This window comes from Cyprinus carpio, chromosome A17 (genome assembly GCF_018340385.1).
Source record: "Cyprinus carpio isolate SPL01 chromosome A17, ASM1834038v1, whole genome shotgun sequence".
NCBI classification, from domain to species: Eukaryota; Metazoa; Chordata; class Actinopteri; order Cypriniformes; family Cyprinidae; genus Cyprinus; species Cyprinus carpio.
Window position 1 is genome coordinate 14,656,216 of NC_056588.1, and position 19,027 is coordinate 14,675,242.

At 35.5% G+C, this 19,027-nt stretch overlaps 1 protein-coding gene across 11 annotated transcripts in view; it reads right to left on the bottom strand.

The window, feature by feature from the left end:
* Nucleotides 1-19,027, bottom strand: part of LOC109108391 (echinoderm microtubule-associated protein-like 1) — a 46,593-nt gene that overhangs the window by 17,587 nt on the left and 9,979 nt on the right. For 6 of the 11 annotated variants that reach the window (XR_006162205.1, XM_042774601.1, XM_042774599.1 and 3 more), the window contains exons 2-4: nucleotides 5,647-5,829; nucleotides 2,124-2,253; nucleotides 844-885 (exon numbers count right to left, since the gene is read on the bottom strand). Coding sequence is in view for 10 of the 11 variants with exons in the window: in XM_042774601.1 (XP_042630535.1) it covers nucleotides 844-885; nucleotides 2,124-2,253; nucleotides 5,647-5,829 (355 nt within the window). In the remaining variant the exon portion in view is untranslated. Of the gene's footprint in view, nucleotides 1-843; nucleotides 886-2,123; nucleotides 2,254-5,646; nucleotides 5,830-14,626; nucleotides 14,831-19,027 lie in introns of those variants that run through there. The other 5 variants (XM_042774604.1, XM_042774603.1, XM_042774602.1 and 2 more) reach the window with 2 other exon arrangements.

Genomic DNA, 19,027 nt, shown 5'->3' on the forward strand with positions numbered 1-19,027 from the left:
ATGAATTTTCCTACTATAGTCTGATCCTCAAACAGGAAGCACAAATGTAAACATTCGCACAGAAAAAAGGAAATGGCAATGTAGAGATAATACTGGTGACAGCCAATTATAACAGACACTCAGCACTGGCCTTCCCCAAAGAGACACAGCAAACACATACATGACAAACAACCATTACAAATTCCAGAAGAAATGTATTTTATGTATTTTTTTTTCTTTCTCTCTGAGACATGTTCATGCCCTGATTTGCTGTGCCTTTGTGCAATAGAAAGGGGTGAATTGAGACTGGGTGCCCTTTAAAACTTGTCAACAAAAGAAAAGACCCCATCAGCAGTCCACTGGTTGCCAGGCTCAAGTCTAATCCAGACTGCAGGGCTAAAGCTCATTTGGGCCAGCCACCGGCGGATGGTGTTATCCCATGTTAAATAGGCTGCAGGATCTTCATGCTTTGTGAGGATTTTTGTCAATAATGGCACTTCAGGCATACAAGCAAGCGGGTACAGAGTTAGTCTATAGACTGCACAGGGCTCTCACTTCAAGGCATGATGGGAAAATAAGCTTTACAGGCTGCAATGAAAGAGTGCCTGAAGAGAAGCTAAAAAAAAAAAAAAAATGTCCAAACCTAAGAGTGCCCAGTTTCACAAGAATCAAAGCTTCCTGTGGGATCCCTAAACAGCCTCCACAGAATATGGTCGAACCGCAGACTCTGTTTGCTAAGGTTTTAAGCAGTTCGTGAATAATGGTTTAAAAACAAACCCTTAAAGCATTTTTTATTACAAAAATATCAGTAGCCCACATCACTTTTTAGAAGATTGCAGATCCTGCATGTAGAAAAACTCTCACCTGTAAGGTGGCCTTAGAAGAAACCTGGGCAGATGGGACAGACTAGAACATGTAACAGATAGGAAGAAGGAAAGGGGACAGAGAGATCTCACAGGATGACAAATACATGTGACAGACAGTTGACACTAACATACAAAGACACTTAGGGGAAAGCAGGGGTCTTCAGCTGGGTTTGTGTCTTATAATTATAAACCTCTGTTTATTCATTAATTCATCTGCATGATCTGGCCATTTATTAAACAAAGACACATTGGTGCTGCGCAGCTGGAAGGTTCATGAGAGCGACTGTTTTTTTCTCATTGCAATTTTGATTTTCATAGTGACAAGAAAATAGAACTGCAGAAGCATTTTAACCTATTGAATATAATTTCATCAATATGGTTTACGGATTCTAGAAAGAAAAATGATCTCATTATTATTCATGGCTTCCTGGTGTCATTCTAAGACATTACACTGAAGAAAAAGAATGTTATTTCTGAAAAATATGGTATAAAAGTACCAATATGACATATAAAGTCACATTGTGAGATACACCCTTCAAAAGTTTTGGGTCAGTAAGATTTTTTAACAAAAACATTCAAATCTTAACGACCCCAAACCTTTAAACAATATTGTGTAAAGATGCAATTGTGAGGAATAAAATGTCAATTGTGAGAAATTAAGTTATTACAAGTACTTAAGTTGCAGTTGTAAAATAGGAAGTGAAATATAAGGTTTAGCTGCAACCTAATTCAAAAGGCTTGTTCTCTGTCATCTAAAACCTAGGCGTACTGCATTGCTTCCTGCGTCACAGTTGACTCACTTGAGAACCTGTGTCTTTCAGGTTTAGCATGTCTTATCATGAACTGATAAAGACGTGAGCTGACCTTTATGAGACAAAACCTTGCACTGTTATCTTGTGTATTTTCATGCGCTGGATGGATATCTATTATAGAGAATGATTTGAACAATGAATAAAATGAAAAGTACTAAGATTTCAGTCAATTATGGATTAAGGAATACTAGACGACCTTTAAAATCTGAACAGATTTTTACACTATACATTAAACGACTGAGGGTCACACACTAACACACTTTCAAGTAGTGAATTGTTTTATATACAGCAAACTCTCACAAAAATATAAGCCTTGTTGCTAAGAGACACGTGACAAATGCAAACATTTATATTATAAAATCAGCTCTAAATATTTGTTTTCTAAGTCTGAAACTAAAAAAAATTGTTGCCTGTGCCCATCATACATTACGCAATTTTTTTGTGGAGTCATCTTTTAGTCTCTTACCTTTTGGTTGCTGGTGAGTTGTTGTCCTTCTTGGAGCCGGAGGGGGATGGCAATGTGCCGCCCTTCTTAGGCAGGACAGTACCGTTGTTGACCGTGGATCTCAGGGGCAGAGCTGCAATCATTGGTCTAGCTGAAAGATGGAAGGACACAAAGGCAGAATTACACACAGGCACTGCAGTCAGGCATTTATTATCTGTTGTTACCATTCTTTATGTAAACAAGCTCCACTATATGTCAAGCTTTTAACAGTTAACTTTACATTCTCAAGGGCCCCATGACAAGCACAGCTTTTTTCCTGTTTTGATTTATATCCTATTGAAATTGAAGTTTGAGTGGTACATATAGAAGGGACTCGTGCCTTTTGTTCTAAATGGCAAAAAAGTTTTTGTTATGCCATAGCCATGAACAATCATTTGATACATGTTAGTTACGGTAGTTGAATGTGGTTTAAGGGGAGTAATACTGTAATTCTAGAGATCATCTGACTGGACAAAAATCTGTGTAGTGCAGGATGAGTCATCTATATTCTTGCGTCATTGTCCAAAAAGAGAAATATACTGAATTTTAAATACACATAAAAGTGAATTCTGTTTATGGTATATTAACATACAGATGAACTCAAAGCTAACACACGGACAAAAGCCACAAAACTCTCACTTTAATTTTATACACACTATCATTCAAAAGTTTGGGGTTAGTAATTTTTGTAATTTTTTTGACTCTGCTGATTTGGTTTTATTGTGCTGCTTAATATTTTTGTTGAACCAGGAAATTTTTTTTTAGGATGCTTTGATGATTAGAAAGTTCAAAAGAACAGCATTTATTTGAAATAGAAATCTTGTGTAACATAATACATTCATTTACTGTTACTTTTGATCAATTTAATGCATCCATTATGAATAAAACTATTAATTTCTTTCAAAAAAATAAAATAAACCTCACTAACCCTCAAACTATAACAGTGGTGTATATACTTAATGCATCACAGAGTAATGATTTCCAAATGCTAAATTCGCTGAATTTAGGAAGAACTGGAACAGAGCAGTGACCACAAAATTCCAGAATAGATTTTTTCTTGCTTCCTCAGACTGTCCTGCAATAGGTTGAGCCCCGAATGGACTCCATTAAAATGCAATTGTGGTTCACAGAAGTCTAGGTTGGTGAATATGCCTTTGTGCAATTCAAGTACTTAATAGTGCGTCCACACCTGCAGTCTAACTGCTGATGGCAAAGATTTTTGAGAGCCTTTATTTACATTACCCTATGCGTCTGCATTATTAAATATTCATCACAGCAGAGCTGCTTGAATGTGTTATGAATGTGCAGGCTGAGGGACAAAAAAAAAACAGTAGAAAAAAATAAAATAAAAAGGATGAGGCAAAAGTGCAAGAGAGAAATAGCAAAGATTTTTTTGTTTCAAAGAGATCAGCCTGCACAGAGTGTCAAGGATTATGCAGAAGGAAAGCATGACTCATCTCGCACACACTTCAAACAGGCGGAGGAATGGATGAAGTGAACATGAGCTACTCGAAGTACACCGAAAATAAACATTTCTTTATTGGTTTGAGGAGTCTTGGACCCCAGGTTGACATTTGGTAGCACAAATTCATGCAGTCTGGCTAATTAGTGTCTGACATCAAAGCAGCAAGTGTGTTTCAAACCTTTGAGACGGTAAAGAAATGTGACTCTAATTATCCACTTTATCCTACAGTTCAAAGGATTACGTGGATTTAGTAAAGCTTTGTTAAACAATCACCAAAAAATCAAGATAATTAAGGTGACAAGCCACTTTCCATGTCTGTTAGACCAAAATTAACATCAGTCTTGAGGTTTTTCATTGTCTCTCATTTTTTGAGAGATATTATATGTGGATGTGGTAGTTTGTCAGTCTAGCATTAAATGTAATTACGACCAGAGTGTTTGTTAAGAACACTAACAAGCATCTTATAATGTTAATCTCATTAAACTCAAAATAACTAGACTATGTGTGAGACAGGACTATGTGTCACACATGCTGGGGTGAAATTAGGGATGCACAACACATAAATGATCATAAGAATATCAGCCAATTTTTTTTTTTTTATTATTATCTGTCTGATTAGGTTGACGTTGAAAGAAATAAGTTCCACTATTTTCCTCGGCTAAGTTAAATAATAATAATAATAATAATAATAATTATTAATAATAATTATTTTTTACTGTACATTATGATGATTTTATCCATGATTTCACTTGTGTGAAAGTTAGTTAATTTACTCAAATTTTAATCACCCTCATGTTGTTCCAAACCTGTCTGACTTTTCTGTGAAATGCAAAAGAAGATATTCTGAAGAATCATGGTAACCAAACAGTCTCAGTTCCCACTGAATTTTACTTTATTTTTTGGCCACTAAAAGTCAATGGGAATCAAAACTGTTTAGTTAACAACATTCTTTAAAAAAAATCATCTTTAATGTTCCATAGAAGAAAGAAATGGAAGTTTTGGAACAACATGAGGGTAAATGATGTCAGATTTTTTTTTACAGTGGACTATCCCTTTAAATTAACTTTAATGTGAATGTGGTCTATAAAAAAAAAAGACTTAAATACCTATATATTTACTTGTAAATTATAATCATCATATTGGTTATAAGTCATAAAAAATAGTATATTAATTAAAATTAAAGTAATAAATAATTAATCATATTTTAATTAATTGGAAAAAGAGTTTAGAATAAGATTAAGCATAAGAAATAAAATCAGATTAATTCATAATCTCTAAATTAAACCCAGTAGATTAAGCATTAACCTCTCTACGAACTTCTGTTACATAACTCATGATTTATGCAAGTGATACTGAACATTTTAATAACAGTCACTAAAATACCTACATGTATATAAAATCATATAAATAAACATTGGGTTGAAAATTACCGTATCCATTTTGCATATTAATAAACACTCAGTTTATCAACATGCTTACGTTACAAGCAAATACCAAATCTGATTAACATTTAAAATGGAACCTACTGATCATGGTTTATAAATACCAGAAACATTTCTATATCAGTGCATCACTTAGTGAAATATAACTCAGTCCTCGGTGTTCATGCATTTCTGATGTCAGTTCCAGTGATGTGACTAAAATGTGCTCTTTTTGTATTAGTGTGTAACTTCTGACAAGTGAGTACCAGGCTTCCCAAAACTGCTGTCAGAGGAGGGAGAGTCTCTCCTCACTGCTGCTTCTAAACATACTCACAGTATGAGAGAACAGTTGAGGGAAGGGAATATGAGGATAGGAGAGTAGAGAAGAAAGGAAACGAATAGCAATAGGAGAGAAAACTGCTGCTGGAGCATGGATGGAATGGAGATGAAAAATAAGAAATGGCAGGTGGTTCTGTAGAGATTTGTTTTTCCGTGAGGCTCAAAGAAATCACTGAACATGCAAAGCAGCTGATATAGAATGCAAAGCTGAAATAAATAACGTGATCTGGAAACTGTAGGACTTTCAACCAAATGAGGTGACCGAGGGTCTGTGTGGTACCTTTGGTTGGTCCCTTCCTGCTGAGCATGGCCTGCTGCTCCTCTGAGATGTTCAGTCTCCTCACCACATCAGCCAGTGCCGACTTGAGCAGCTGAATCTCATCCTCCTGCATCTGAACCCGCTGCTCCAGAGAGGCGATCCGGTCCGTCACCTCCATACTGCTCGCCGCCGAGGCACTGTCATCTATAACACACAAAAAACCCTCAAGAATTTGGAAAACTAATGCTGAAATAATCCTGCAAATTTTTTAACTCAAGATTTTATCTAGTATATAACAGCATCTTTTTCACCAAATTCATAACAGTTGTTTGTAAGTACCACTTATAAACATAGGGTTCTCCATAAGTGCCTTAAAGAACGATTATTGAATTATTAGTAAATGTATTAATATATTAATAATGGTTCATAAAATATTACATATGTGTCTGAATGTGGAAAATATTTACTTCCTATTACATTCTATTTTTAATGTTACTCACCACTATTAATTAATTTTAGATACCATAAAGCTATGAGTGTCAATAAAATAAAATAATTGTAATAATTCTCATGATTTACCACTGTAAAAAATAACAGTAAAATAAATAAAAAAATATTTGAATGGTAAAAGACTAAAGATTATATGGTAAACTTGTTAAATAGTTAACAGTAAGCTTACTTGGTGAAAATAAATAAATCTAATGTGACATTTCAAGTAATTATACAGTAAAATAATGCTACATTTATGTTAACAATAATGTCAAAATAATGTTTTTGGAAGTGAAAAAGACCAAGTCATCTTGTGTTCTCATTCTATATATTAGTATTTAGCACAGCTACTTCTGATGAGCTTTGATTACATGTGGCTTAAATATTATAAAGGTACAAAGCAGAATATTACGGCAAAAAAAAGGCAGAAAAAAGATTTTAGTACTTCAGTTGGTGTATTAACACATTATATCCGTTAATGAAATATTACACATATGTTGTAATATATTTTACAGCTGCCAAAGCAGAATTAAAAAATTAATTGTTAAATTCAGTAAAAAGGTTCTCAAAAGGCATCAGGCTAATTTGAAACCATTTTTTTAAGAGTCTGAATGTCAAAGAAAAGAGAAAAATGTCAAGCAAAGCAGAACCCTGACATCACACATCCCACTTAATAATCCAGTCCATTCTAGTTTATTTCCACCCAATGTGACCATCGAATTTAAGCCAAAAGCTTCATCCAGCAGGGTGCATTTGAAAGAGTCAGAGAGGGATGGCCTAACATGTCCCTCTTCATTTCACATAAACATGCCTTCCCTGACAGCTGCTGACCCTGCATCAGAAACCCTGTTACTCTCTCTTTCACTCAAACACACAACCCACACACATATAAAAGAGCAATTAACTGTTTGCTAGGTGATTAGACTGCTTTGAAAAATCAGTGGTATGAAACATTAATGAAAACTAGTGCTTTCAACCCTTCCCTGAGAATAACGTCTTCATTATTTATACACTGAGAGGAAGCAGCTGGTAATTAAAGCAATAATAATAATAATAAAAACTGTTAAAGATTTATAAGGAAGTCATTCAGTTAGCTGGGTGTGTGTCATGACTCTACATCTATTGAGATCTTATTCATTGCACTTTATTTTTAATATTGTTTTAATAAGGTCAGACTGGTATCATATATTTAAACACTTTATAATAAGGTTCATTTCAGTAATACTTTTAATTATTAATCTAGGTTAATGTTAATTTTAATGTTTATTAATGTTAATTAGTATATTTTTTATTTACCTTTTTTAAAAATTATAAGACAAACTCAGAATTGCAAGATATAAATTCACAATTCAAAAACTTGCAGTTGGGAGAAAAAGTCAATTGTGAGGAAAAAAAGGTGCAATTAACTTGTTTTTTTATTCAGTGCAAGACAGAATGTCTGCAAGACAGAATTCATATTTTTCTTTGTTAGTTTCCTAATATCTAATGCATTAACTAATGATAGTTTTACGCTAAACTTAGTTAACTGACATTCAGTAATACCATTTAAAATATGAATTCATAGCGAGTGTGACCTGAATTATAAAATGCCAATTATGAGTCCCATCAGCTTGAATAATTGGCAGATTGGAAGCTTCAGGCAAAATAAAAAATGGATAGTTTTGATAGTGAAATTTAGATAAGTACCTTCCACTGCAAATATTCAATCACTCAGTGTTTCCTTACCTCAGCTGAGCTGTATAATTATACCCTCACACACATACACACACATCAGCTCAACACATTTAATGGCCTCCAGCCATTGCACTTAAAATTCATTTGCTCGCCCTGCAAAAACGATCATAGTCATTAATGTTCAGCGGTGATTAATCGCCTCCTGAAGATAAGCCTCTTTATGCAACACTATTTCACCCGGTCAAGATATATTCAGATAGCCCTTAGATTTATACTTACCTGGCACACCTCAGCCCTCTGTACTGGAAAAACCATCCAAATATCCCAACATTCAAAAGGTTTCTGTTACTGGATCACTGAAGGTTTTGTTAATCACTGCTCTAAGGCTTTTCATGAGTGCATTATGAACAAAGGAACATCCAATGTGAATCCCTACATACACACACACACTGACTACTAATAATTAGAGCCGCAAATCATGCTGTTTGCATAGAAATTGCCTCTTTGATGGGTGAAATTAATCATTGATTGAGGCCGTCCCACGGATTCGTCTTTTCAAAAGCTCCATGGGGATATTACTCTGTCTTTTCTCCAACCACAAACCCAGTTTTCAACCATTCTGAAGCCACCGGTGGCGTAATGCTAATAACCAGCACAATAAATGACTGTCACATCTGCTCAATAGCCTAAAAGTGCTTCCCGCTCATTTGACAAATGCACAAAATGATACCGCACTCTACAAAAGTGCATGTGATAGAGCATGTAAACACACGCTTAAACACATATTTAATTATATTCCTTCTAAAACGCTAATGCTCTCCATTGAACTATGCAGGACTGCAGGAGAGCATCAGGGAGCGGGCACTTCAACCACATTAAAAACAATAGCCGGGATATATCAGTGCAGCATGAACAGACACACCGTGCAATTCTTGTTGCTGTTCGTTGTGTTTAAACAGAAACATTGGCAGTCTTCCATATCTTCTAATCTAATGTGTTTCAGAAATCAACTGCTCAGACCAAGGATGCACTTCCCTTGCCATTGTCTCTCTCTATCTCTGCCTTTCTCCCATTTCCCTCTGAATTCAATCTCATTCTGTTTCACTGTGATTGGATTGGACGTCAGCCCATCTCTAGCTTCATGTTCCACTGGAAATTACTGTTTGTTAGATAGCGCATCGCAATCCTAACTAAATCTTCTTCTAGCTTCTGTTAGTTAACTTCCCAACACTGAACAGCTCTTTCATAACTATTATCTGGTGATTAGACAGAAGATTGCACCAAAAACTGAACAGTTAAAAACAGAGAACAGTGTGTGCATTGAAAATCTTCACACCCACCCTAGCAGAGTAAAACTTTGATCAAAGTTGATCCAGCTAGTTAGTTTTACAAACCAGAGACTATTTATTTCAGATAACCTTCTCTAGGAGAGGTTCAATCCCATTTTGCTTTAGACAGTTTGGTGCATGAACTGAAGCTAAATGTAATACCTGTCCATCTTAATAACACTGAATATTTTTTCCATCCTCCTAAGAAAGAGCGACAGAACTGATCTCCCACAGACAGACATGGCCACCAAAAGACAGACTGCACACAAAATGAGATTGAAACTGAAGTCCAATTCCTGACCTACTGGCCTGACTAAGAACAGACATTCATTCGCTGATTTAAAACCACTGCAAAGAATTTCAATGTTGAATCCATGCTGGTCTGAGAAAGTCCTGGAAGTGCAAACTTATCTGCAAGATATGTAAATCTTAGAAACAACCGGTGTTACACAAACTCGAAATAATTCACATTAAGTACTTAATAAATATAAAAATATATCAGGTGTATTATCAAAAAATGGAAACTAAAACTAAATGTTTAATGCTTACTAAAACTAATGTTTAAGATTCATCTCACCAGATATTTATTGGTGTTCATGAAATTAAACAGAAAAGAATGAAACAGTTGTATTAAATTATTAAATTAGAAACCGTCATATTAAGCAAATGTGTTAAAAAAAAACATACATTTAACAGTTACATTTTTTTTCATTAATGTAAACAACACTTTGATTAAAAATAATAATAATAGTAACTAAAATAAAAACTGAATTACAACTTAAAAATTTACATTTACAATTTACTAACTGTAATGGTACTCATCAATATATTATCAGATATTCAAAAAATAATACTAATAATGCTTTAAATCCCTGAATAATGACATAAAACTACATAAAGATAGAAAGTGTTGGTGGATGGATTATCAAAGCAAAACGGACTCTCTTTAATGTCTCTGATTAAAGAGAAATGCTGATTAATAATGCATCTCTGGTCTCTCTCAGAGTCTGAACCTACTAGCTAATTCACTCAAACCCTGTATCTGCCATAAATGAGTCTCAACAGCAGCAGAGTGCTAAGGTTTGTAAGGATTATCATTACGCTGACAGTGAATGAAATCATGTTCCTTCACTTTGGAGGCTTGTCTACCCATAAAATGAAGGCAAATTTAAACTATCCCATATCATGCTTAATAGAGCTGCTGTACAATGCCAATTACAGTGCACATTTCTAAAGGTGCGGGTACATTTTCCGTTGTTAAGCAACTTTTTGTGGCTAAAAGTCATTTCCATAGGAATCTTAACAATCTGGAATTTCACATGAGGTAGAAAGATTTCGCCATGCTGATTTCACAGCGGGTTCAAGTTGGTCACACTACTGTGTTCACCAACAAAAAAGCTGCTTGGTCTAAAAGTGATTTCTTTGAGCAATGCTTCATGCATTATTACACTATTGACAGTGGACTTTTTTGTCTTCCAAAATTCGCTAACATTTCGCTTATGCGAAATATGAGGTAAATAAAATATATAAATATATAAAAAAAATTGTTTTTGGAAATATATTGAAATATTAATATATATATATTTGCCATATGGGGCAGCTCACCAGTTTTTGTGACAGTGCTATTGTGTAAACAAAATGCATCTGGTTTCAGTGTGTATCAAAATGAATCCTCCCAGAGCTTTTCACAAACGATTCTCATCAATGAACTGGCCTTTGAGACTGGCCTCTTACATAAAGAGTTCACGCTGAGAGACAAAGGGAGGATCTTTAAGAGAAAGTGAGTTAAAGGTTTGTGTGTGCTTTAAGAGGATTACAACCGCCTGATTTCCCAACCACTTTGTTTTTGCAACCTGAGTTCAAAGATCCAAGGTCAGTTCATTGAGAACCTATCTGGAAACTCTGGCGATAGTAAAACAGTGCATTGTCTCGAGGTGTCAGTGATTCAGAGAAGGTGGCTGGACTGTTATATAATCCAGCAGAGCCCCGCATGAAGCAAGAGAACAGTGTGATGCCAAGCTAAAAAGATGGCCTTTAGCAAATAGGACTTAGGAGGTAAAAATAGACGCATGAGATCCTCCCAAAGACCTTACCTGTGACCTCTGGCATGGAAAGAGCAGGAGAAAGAGAGAAAGCAGGGAAGAGGTGATGAGCAGACTGCCAAACTGTCCCAATGAGAGAGCCAGAGTTTCAATCCACCTTACATCAGCAAAATCTACCTTCAGGTCAAGCTGTAATCAACCTATTAAAGCAGATGTCTTCTACCATTCTGATTTAAAATCCCTTGTTAGTGTTTTATAATTGAGGCTTAATCTTTACAAGTTAACATTATTGACTTGATTTTTACATTTTCTGAATAGTAAGTGCTGGTGGAGTTTAGTCCCTTAGCCTTATCACCACAAATCTAGGGTGTTGTGGGTGGTTGCCAGCAAGAAGCTATGTGGTTTCTAAAGTTTTGTGAGTGTCTTTAGCATTTCACAATGCAGTTGTTAAGATATAGGTGATGATGCACAGGACAACTTTTTGAGCAATGGTGCAAAGCGATGTTGTTTGGGCACTTTCCCATTGAGAATGGGCAGTAAATGACTCTGGATACTTTAGGTCGGTGGTGGGCTCTGGTTGCCCGTTAATGGCAACACTGCCCAGCAACATTGCTCAAAAAGTTTCCCCGTGTATCATCACCTTAAGTGTTGTTATGTGGTTGCAAGGGTGTTCTGAGTGCTTTTAATGTGTTGCTATGTGGTTGCTAGGATATTATGAGTGTTTCAGTTGTGTTGCTATGTGGTTGCTAGAGTGTTTTTATGTTAATATGCAGCTGCTACAATGTTCTTTATGTTTATAGAGTGTTGCTATGCAGTTGCTAGTACATTGTTAGTGTGTTGCTAGGGTATTCTGAGTGTTTCTATTTTGCTACTATGTAGTTGCTACAGTGTTCTGAGTGTTTTAGAGCATTTCTAGGCAGTTTCTAGGATTTTGAGTGTTTCTTAAAGTCTTAATATGCAGCAGCTAGGATGTTCTTAATGTTTATAGAGTGTTGCTATGCAGTTGCTGGGGTATTCTGAGTGTGTTGCTATGCAATTGCTATGGAGTTCTGTATGTTTTGAACTTGTTGCTATGCAGTTGCTAGGATGTTGTTAGTGTGTTGCTATGTGGTTGCTAGGATGTTCTGAGTGTTTCTCAGTATGTTGCTGCTATGCAGTTACTAGTATAAGTGTTTTTACATGTTGTTATGTGGTTGCTAGGGCATTCTGGGTGGTTCTTGCATTCAAAAACAGCTAAACGCAGCACAGCAAAACAAAACAGGCTCCAGGTGTATTGAAAGTCAATCTTCTTTTAACTTGACACAATATCTTTAAAAAAGCGTTACTCATGGCGCAAGTTGTTAAAAAACAGAGACACATCAGAATGGTTGAAGATCTCCATCTAATGCATATTTAAAGGCATCAAATGAACATTCAAATGATGAGATTTTACTGTACATCTTATCTTTCTCCGTCCCTCTTGCTACAAAAAAGATGTTAGCATGCTGCCGGCATCTTACCAGCATGTGTAAGACAGGCAGCAGAAGCTATATGTGTGTTTACGTGTGTGTTCACTAATCACACCAGCCTCCATCCCCACAGAGAGACACCAGACAGGGCAGAGTCAGTGACAAGTGATGCGGAGATACCCGCAGTGTTGTTCCCTGTTAATCTCCTCCAGGCAGCAAGGGAGGCAGAGAAAACAACTTCGAATGAACTGCAGAGGAGGGTGTTTTCCACCCCCCACCCCCCACCACCCCCCCACCCACCCTGTTCACTGGCAAGAAACCAACAAGGGGAGTATTTTAGGGACAACAGTGCTCTAGCCCCAAGCCTCACTGCTAGGATGCAGAAAGTGGTCAGGGCTAAGAGAGGATTAAAGGGATACTGAGTCAATCCTGATCAGCAGTTATCCCTGTGCTCTGGGAGAAAGTGCACAGGCCTAACACGCTCTGATGTATGGGCTCATGAGACTATTGAAAACAGAGCCTGTTGTGTTGTTTTGGGATCAAAACTGCCAAATGTTTTTGTCCTACAAATGAGTTGCTGGCCAGAGATGTGGTTTAGCAGTTCAATGTTTAAATTGTTTGCTAGCAATAATACTATAAAGGTTTTGTGCCTTATTCAAGAAATATGAGCAAAACGAGCAGAAATGCGATGTACTCAAAACAAACTTAGATTAAAAAAAAAATCAAAAATAAAAAAAGTTGTCAGTAGGATGACGCGAGGAGATAAACATTTCTGTTTATAAGTCAAGAGAACTTGGCCAAATATCAGCTGATTAATAATATCAGCCTGATCGAGATATTTTTTAAGAATAAATTCTTTCTATCTAAATTTCATGAATGAACTGATTATTTTGACAGTCTAATATATATTACTGTTCAAACGTTAGCTGTTTTCAGAGGAGGTGTCTTCTGCTCAACAAGGCTGCATTTATTTGACCAACAATACAGTAAAATAATGATATTGTGAAATTTTGTTACAATTCAAAATAAGTATTTTCTATTTGAATATATTTTAAAATGTAATTTTTTTCCTGTGATGTCAAAGCTGAATTTTTTCAAGTCTTCCGTGTTACATGATTTAAACTGCGATAAATTTTTTCAGGATTCTTTAATTAATAAAAAGTTCAAAAGAACATTATTTATATGAAACAGAAATCTTTTTGTAACATTACAGTTGTTTACTGTCACTTTTGATCAATTGACTGCAACCGTGCTGAAGTATTGAGCTATATTGTAACTTTTTATTAAAAAGGACAGTTCTCCCTCAGTTCACTGACATTTACTGTATGGCTTCAGAAGACTTGGAATATAGTGTATAAAATCGTATGGACTGCTTTAATTTTATTTTTGTCATTTTTGAGCTTAACATCCCTTGGCCACTACTCACTTTCAAGAGCAGCAGGAGCATTCTTGGAAATGTCTCCATTTATGTCTTTATTTATGACAGAAGCAAAAATAAAATAATCATAAAAGTTTGGAATGACACAAGGATGAGTAAATAGTGATATTACTTAAACAATTTCCTTTTAATAATTTAAAAGAGATAACTGTAAAAGGATAAAAAAGGGTAAACTCAAAAAAAAAAAAAAAAAAAACGATTAAAGAGATAGGGTAAATTATTCTTTTAAAAACATAAATTTAAAAACAGACAACAAAATGCACTTACAGACAATTTAAAGAACGCTCTAAAGGACTCAGTGCTGCAAAAGTGAAACTACACATCATGTCATGCTACTCACCCCACCCACATGCTCCTTGAACTCCATGTCGACAGACTAATCGATGAAAAAAGCCGACTCACTCAGTCACAAGTCACCTTACTGTCAACCACAGTGAAGAACGACACACACAACTCTCCAAACAACAAAACACTTATCTGTCTCCATGTTTAATCAGCCAGGGCCTCTGTTCATGGGACCCACCCAATGCAGACCCTCTCACTCCAGCACAGTCACCATAGAGATGAGAAGACAAAACCGACCTGGAAAAGGCACGCTGGAGTACAGCCGAAACTGCGGGTTGTGCTGACTCATGCTCTCCTGAGAAATGGCACAAGCGGCGGGGAGCTCTGGTGGCAAACGAGGCAGGGAAGGAGGAGTGGAGACTAAAGATTTTGAAGGAGTCGCAGAGGGTCTGACTCACAGAGTAGGAGAAAAGTAGGGCAACATTAACTCATGGCTGGCTCTGCTTTCCTGCTTCTGACACAATGCTCTTTTCAGCATGTGTGAAAGCCTGGGCTTTCTTCTCCTTCAGAATCCAGGGCATTGTGCACACAAAACAAATGTCCCAGAACAGTGGGTGGGTGGGTGGGTGGGTGGTTTAAATAAACTGAAGTGTTGTTCTTTGGGTGGGTTTGCGGATGCTGTGCGGTAATGACACTGGATGTTACATGCGGAAAATCATATGTCAAGCCCCTGTGCAGCACAACTGAGCTGATGGAAAAGAGAAAGTGCGTCAGTGTTGCTATTGTTAACTAAAACTCTTACTAAACTCAACTATTAAATCTATTTTCTTAATTGAAACAAAGCTGAAAAATATATAGATTGTAGATGACAAATTTAAAAACTAGAAATGTTGCATTAGCAACTTACTGAAAAACAAGTACTAAGATTTCTAAAACTAAATTAAAATAAAGCTTTCTATATATTTTTAAAAAATAAATAACTAAAACTTAAACTAAAATGAAAACTGAAAAGACAAAAATAAAAGCTAGATCTAAATATTAATAAATACTATAACAGTATATCAAATTTACTATACTATATTTACTGTAATAGTTTATATTTCCTTAATTGAAATTAAATGTGAAATTAACCTGAAAAAAAACATAGATTTTAGATGAAAAAAATGCCCAAAATAAAATACAAGAGGACATACTAGAATTTCTAAAACTAAAACTGAAATAAAAATAAAGCTAAATAGAAAAGATAAAATATTAAAAAACAAAAAGTTATAAAAATGACAAGCACATAAAATTACTTAAAAATATATAAAATTAAAAGTGCATTCAAAATATGAATAAATACTATAATAGTATATAAAAATACTAAAATAACATTCAGTTGTGAGTATTTACCCAATATTTACATGCTTCTGCATCCATGCATAATCTGTTCTGAACAAAAGCACATGGGGAAAGGCTTGCCATGGCTCTCACTTGTGATTTTGCAGTGGTACAAAAAAATTTCCATTTGATAATGGATGCTCAAACAATACTGAAAAATTCAAGTATAAAATCCCAGAAAGCCTTTTGGTTGGACTTATTCTGGTCCACACAAGACATACAGTGTATGAAAGACATGCACCATGTTTTGCCATTGCACAGCATTAGCATATTTTGAAGCAAAATTTGAATAATCCTGTCTGCTTGACACCCCCACAAAGGCCTCTTTGTTTTGGAAGCCCTTGAGAGTGAATGAGCGAGTGGAATATTCCAAAAACCTCCTTAATGTACAAAAATAGCACAATACTATGACATGTGCTTCAGATATATATGTCACTGACACCTTGAACGCTGCACTGCTTGACTAGAAGGCAAAATGTCCAGGAAAAACACCTTTTGGTAAGTCGCAATGAAGTTTCATGAGTGTCAATCTGTTATTCTGGAAATTATGGAAGCATGTGATATAAACTTATTAAAAATTAAAAATAGTCACATTTTGTGGTAAAGAATCACAGTTTACAAGTAACAATTATGAAAAGCATTAGCAAAAAAGCATGAGCATTTTTCTTCACTCTTCTTCTGAACTTTCTAAAATGTATCACGGATTCCACAAAAAATTAGGGAACACAAGCATTTTTAACATTGATAATACAAAATGTTACTTAAGCACCAAATCAGCATATTAGAATGATTTCTGAAGACTGGAGTAACGGCTGCTGAAAATTCAGCTTTGCATCACAGGAATATATTAAAAGAGAATCATTTTATTTTAAATTCTAACAATATTTTACAATATTACTGTTTTTACTATATATCTGATAAAATAAATGCAGCCTTGGTGAGCACAACATTAAAAAAATCATACTGACCAAAAACTTTTGAATGGTAAAGTATTTTGAAAACAAACGAGAGCAAGAGAGAAAGAGAGAGAGAGAGAGAGAGAGAGAGAGAACATGTAGCACTAATGGCTTCGGTCTTCTCAGATAGAAGGCCGTGCAGATGATGGTTTCAGAATTCTTATCAGTAACGTAATGGGACAGAGAGCCAGATAAAGAGCCAATGCAAGTCATCTGGGGTCTGCCACATAACAGACAAACAACAGCCGTGTCAATGTCACCCATTTAAGGGTAGACAAGATTTATCCCTCAGTATGCAATTTTTTTATGAGAGCACAGCTCAATAAATAACAGCACAAGATCCATAATACTAAATGAAATCGATGTCTAGCGTTGAACAAATCAGCAGCCCTGGAAGAATTATAGTCTGTATATCAATATTTACCTCCAAATTCAAGTGACAGCATTGTAAGGTCAATGAGAAAATGATGAATAAATGACGTCTTCAAATTGCCTCTTATGAAATGCATTAGAATTTTAACCTTTTGCTGCTAAGGTTGTGGAGAGGTCAAGTGCAGAGCAAGTGGAAGCTTTTGTTCATGACTTTCATTCTCACTCACTTTCAGTTTTCTTGTCTGGTTTGGTCGGTAACGTGAGCAGGTCTTTAATCCTAATCCTGTTGCACATGCCTCCATCAGTGGCTCAAAGTACAGCCAATAAGAAGTGAGAGCCGAGTGCCAAGAACACTTCCCTGGCAGCCGCGGCTGAATGAGACAACAGCAGTCAGAAAGACTGAGACGTCTGGTAGAACACCAGATAACCTTTTACTCCCTTTGCCAGAACTCACCACCAATGTTTAATTTGAGTAAGGACATGAGGTTATTTTCTCTTCAGTAAATAACCACGATGATTGTCACGTTTTGGCTGAACGAAAACGATGATATTTTGATATTTTGAATGTTTCAACAGTTTTTGTTGATACAAAGCTAAAGTGGACCGAAAACAATATAGAACCCCACTGAGTTATGGAGACATTTTTCAAGATATCTTTTATTTGATATCATGTTTTATATTTTTTGCTTCAAAAAAAGTAAGTCATACAGGTTTAGAATGACTTAGTGAACAGATTATGAATTTCCATTTTTGTGAACTAAGCCACTGTTTTCATTCAGCCAAAACATTACCATCATCATTTTGGTTATTTTCTGAAGGATTCTGGAGGCAATAATAACCTCAGGCTTTTATAATATAAATTTATGGCTGAACAATCCCTTTAAGGGTCTATCTTTTCTTCAGAAAACTACAAGCAGATGAGTCTGAGGTTGGCAACACTTTAAATGAAGGTATAAAGCCTATAGAATTTGTCTAGGAAATTGTTTTGCTGACCTACATTAGTGTGGATGGCTGATCAGTATCTCGTGAAGCATTTAAGAAAAAAATGACTTCATAGCAGATCCAGAGCTTCAGCTGAGCACTGTACTGCCGGATGACCTCACCGCAGCGCTCTCCAGCACACCCTCATTCAATTACCCACAGTCCTATGCTGGCCTGACAAGCCAGAATACAGGCCAGCCATCACAGCAGCTCTCATACTCACTCAGCCGAACAGAGTGATTGCAGAAAAGAAAAAGAGATTGTCTTTTTACATTTAAGAACTTGTAAAACAAGATGTTTAGAAGTGTAACGGATGAATGAGGCCCTCAGCAGATTAAAAGGCTCTTAAATGCTGAGTGGAAGACTTCTTATAGGCTACATGTCTGCCAAGATGACGAAAGAGAAGATCACACAATGCTTTGTGGTGTCACCACAACCGTACAATGATATCATAACTTCAGTGTAAACACAAGTCAGTAACCTCTAATGAACACATGAGCCCAAGCACTCACATAGTAGATATACAGCTGTCACATGACCCAGAAACAAACATCACTCTAATACCGTATTTTCAAATCGCAGTATGAACTTTAAAGGAGATTAATGAGTGAACAAACTAGGGATACACACCAATATTAAAATTCTGGCCGATACTGATAAGCTGATAGTTATGTTCATGTTATGGCTGATAACCGATAAATGGTCAGTATTAAAATTAAATACTATTTTGTGAAAAACAAAATACTAAAAACTGAAACCAATCATTTTAAATGCTTTAAATGCATTTGAAAGTGAATTCAGGCATTAAAACGTTAAAATGTAAAATATGAAACATGGATATTAATTATGTTACATTATTATTATAAAATGAATATTCAATAATAATAATAATTGTTATATGAAAACATTACATTACAATAAAATTATTCATTATAAAAAATTATTATTTATTTTAAAGATATAAGCATGCACAATTACATTTCAGCATATATGTGTACTGTATCCACTG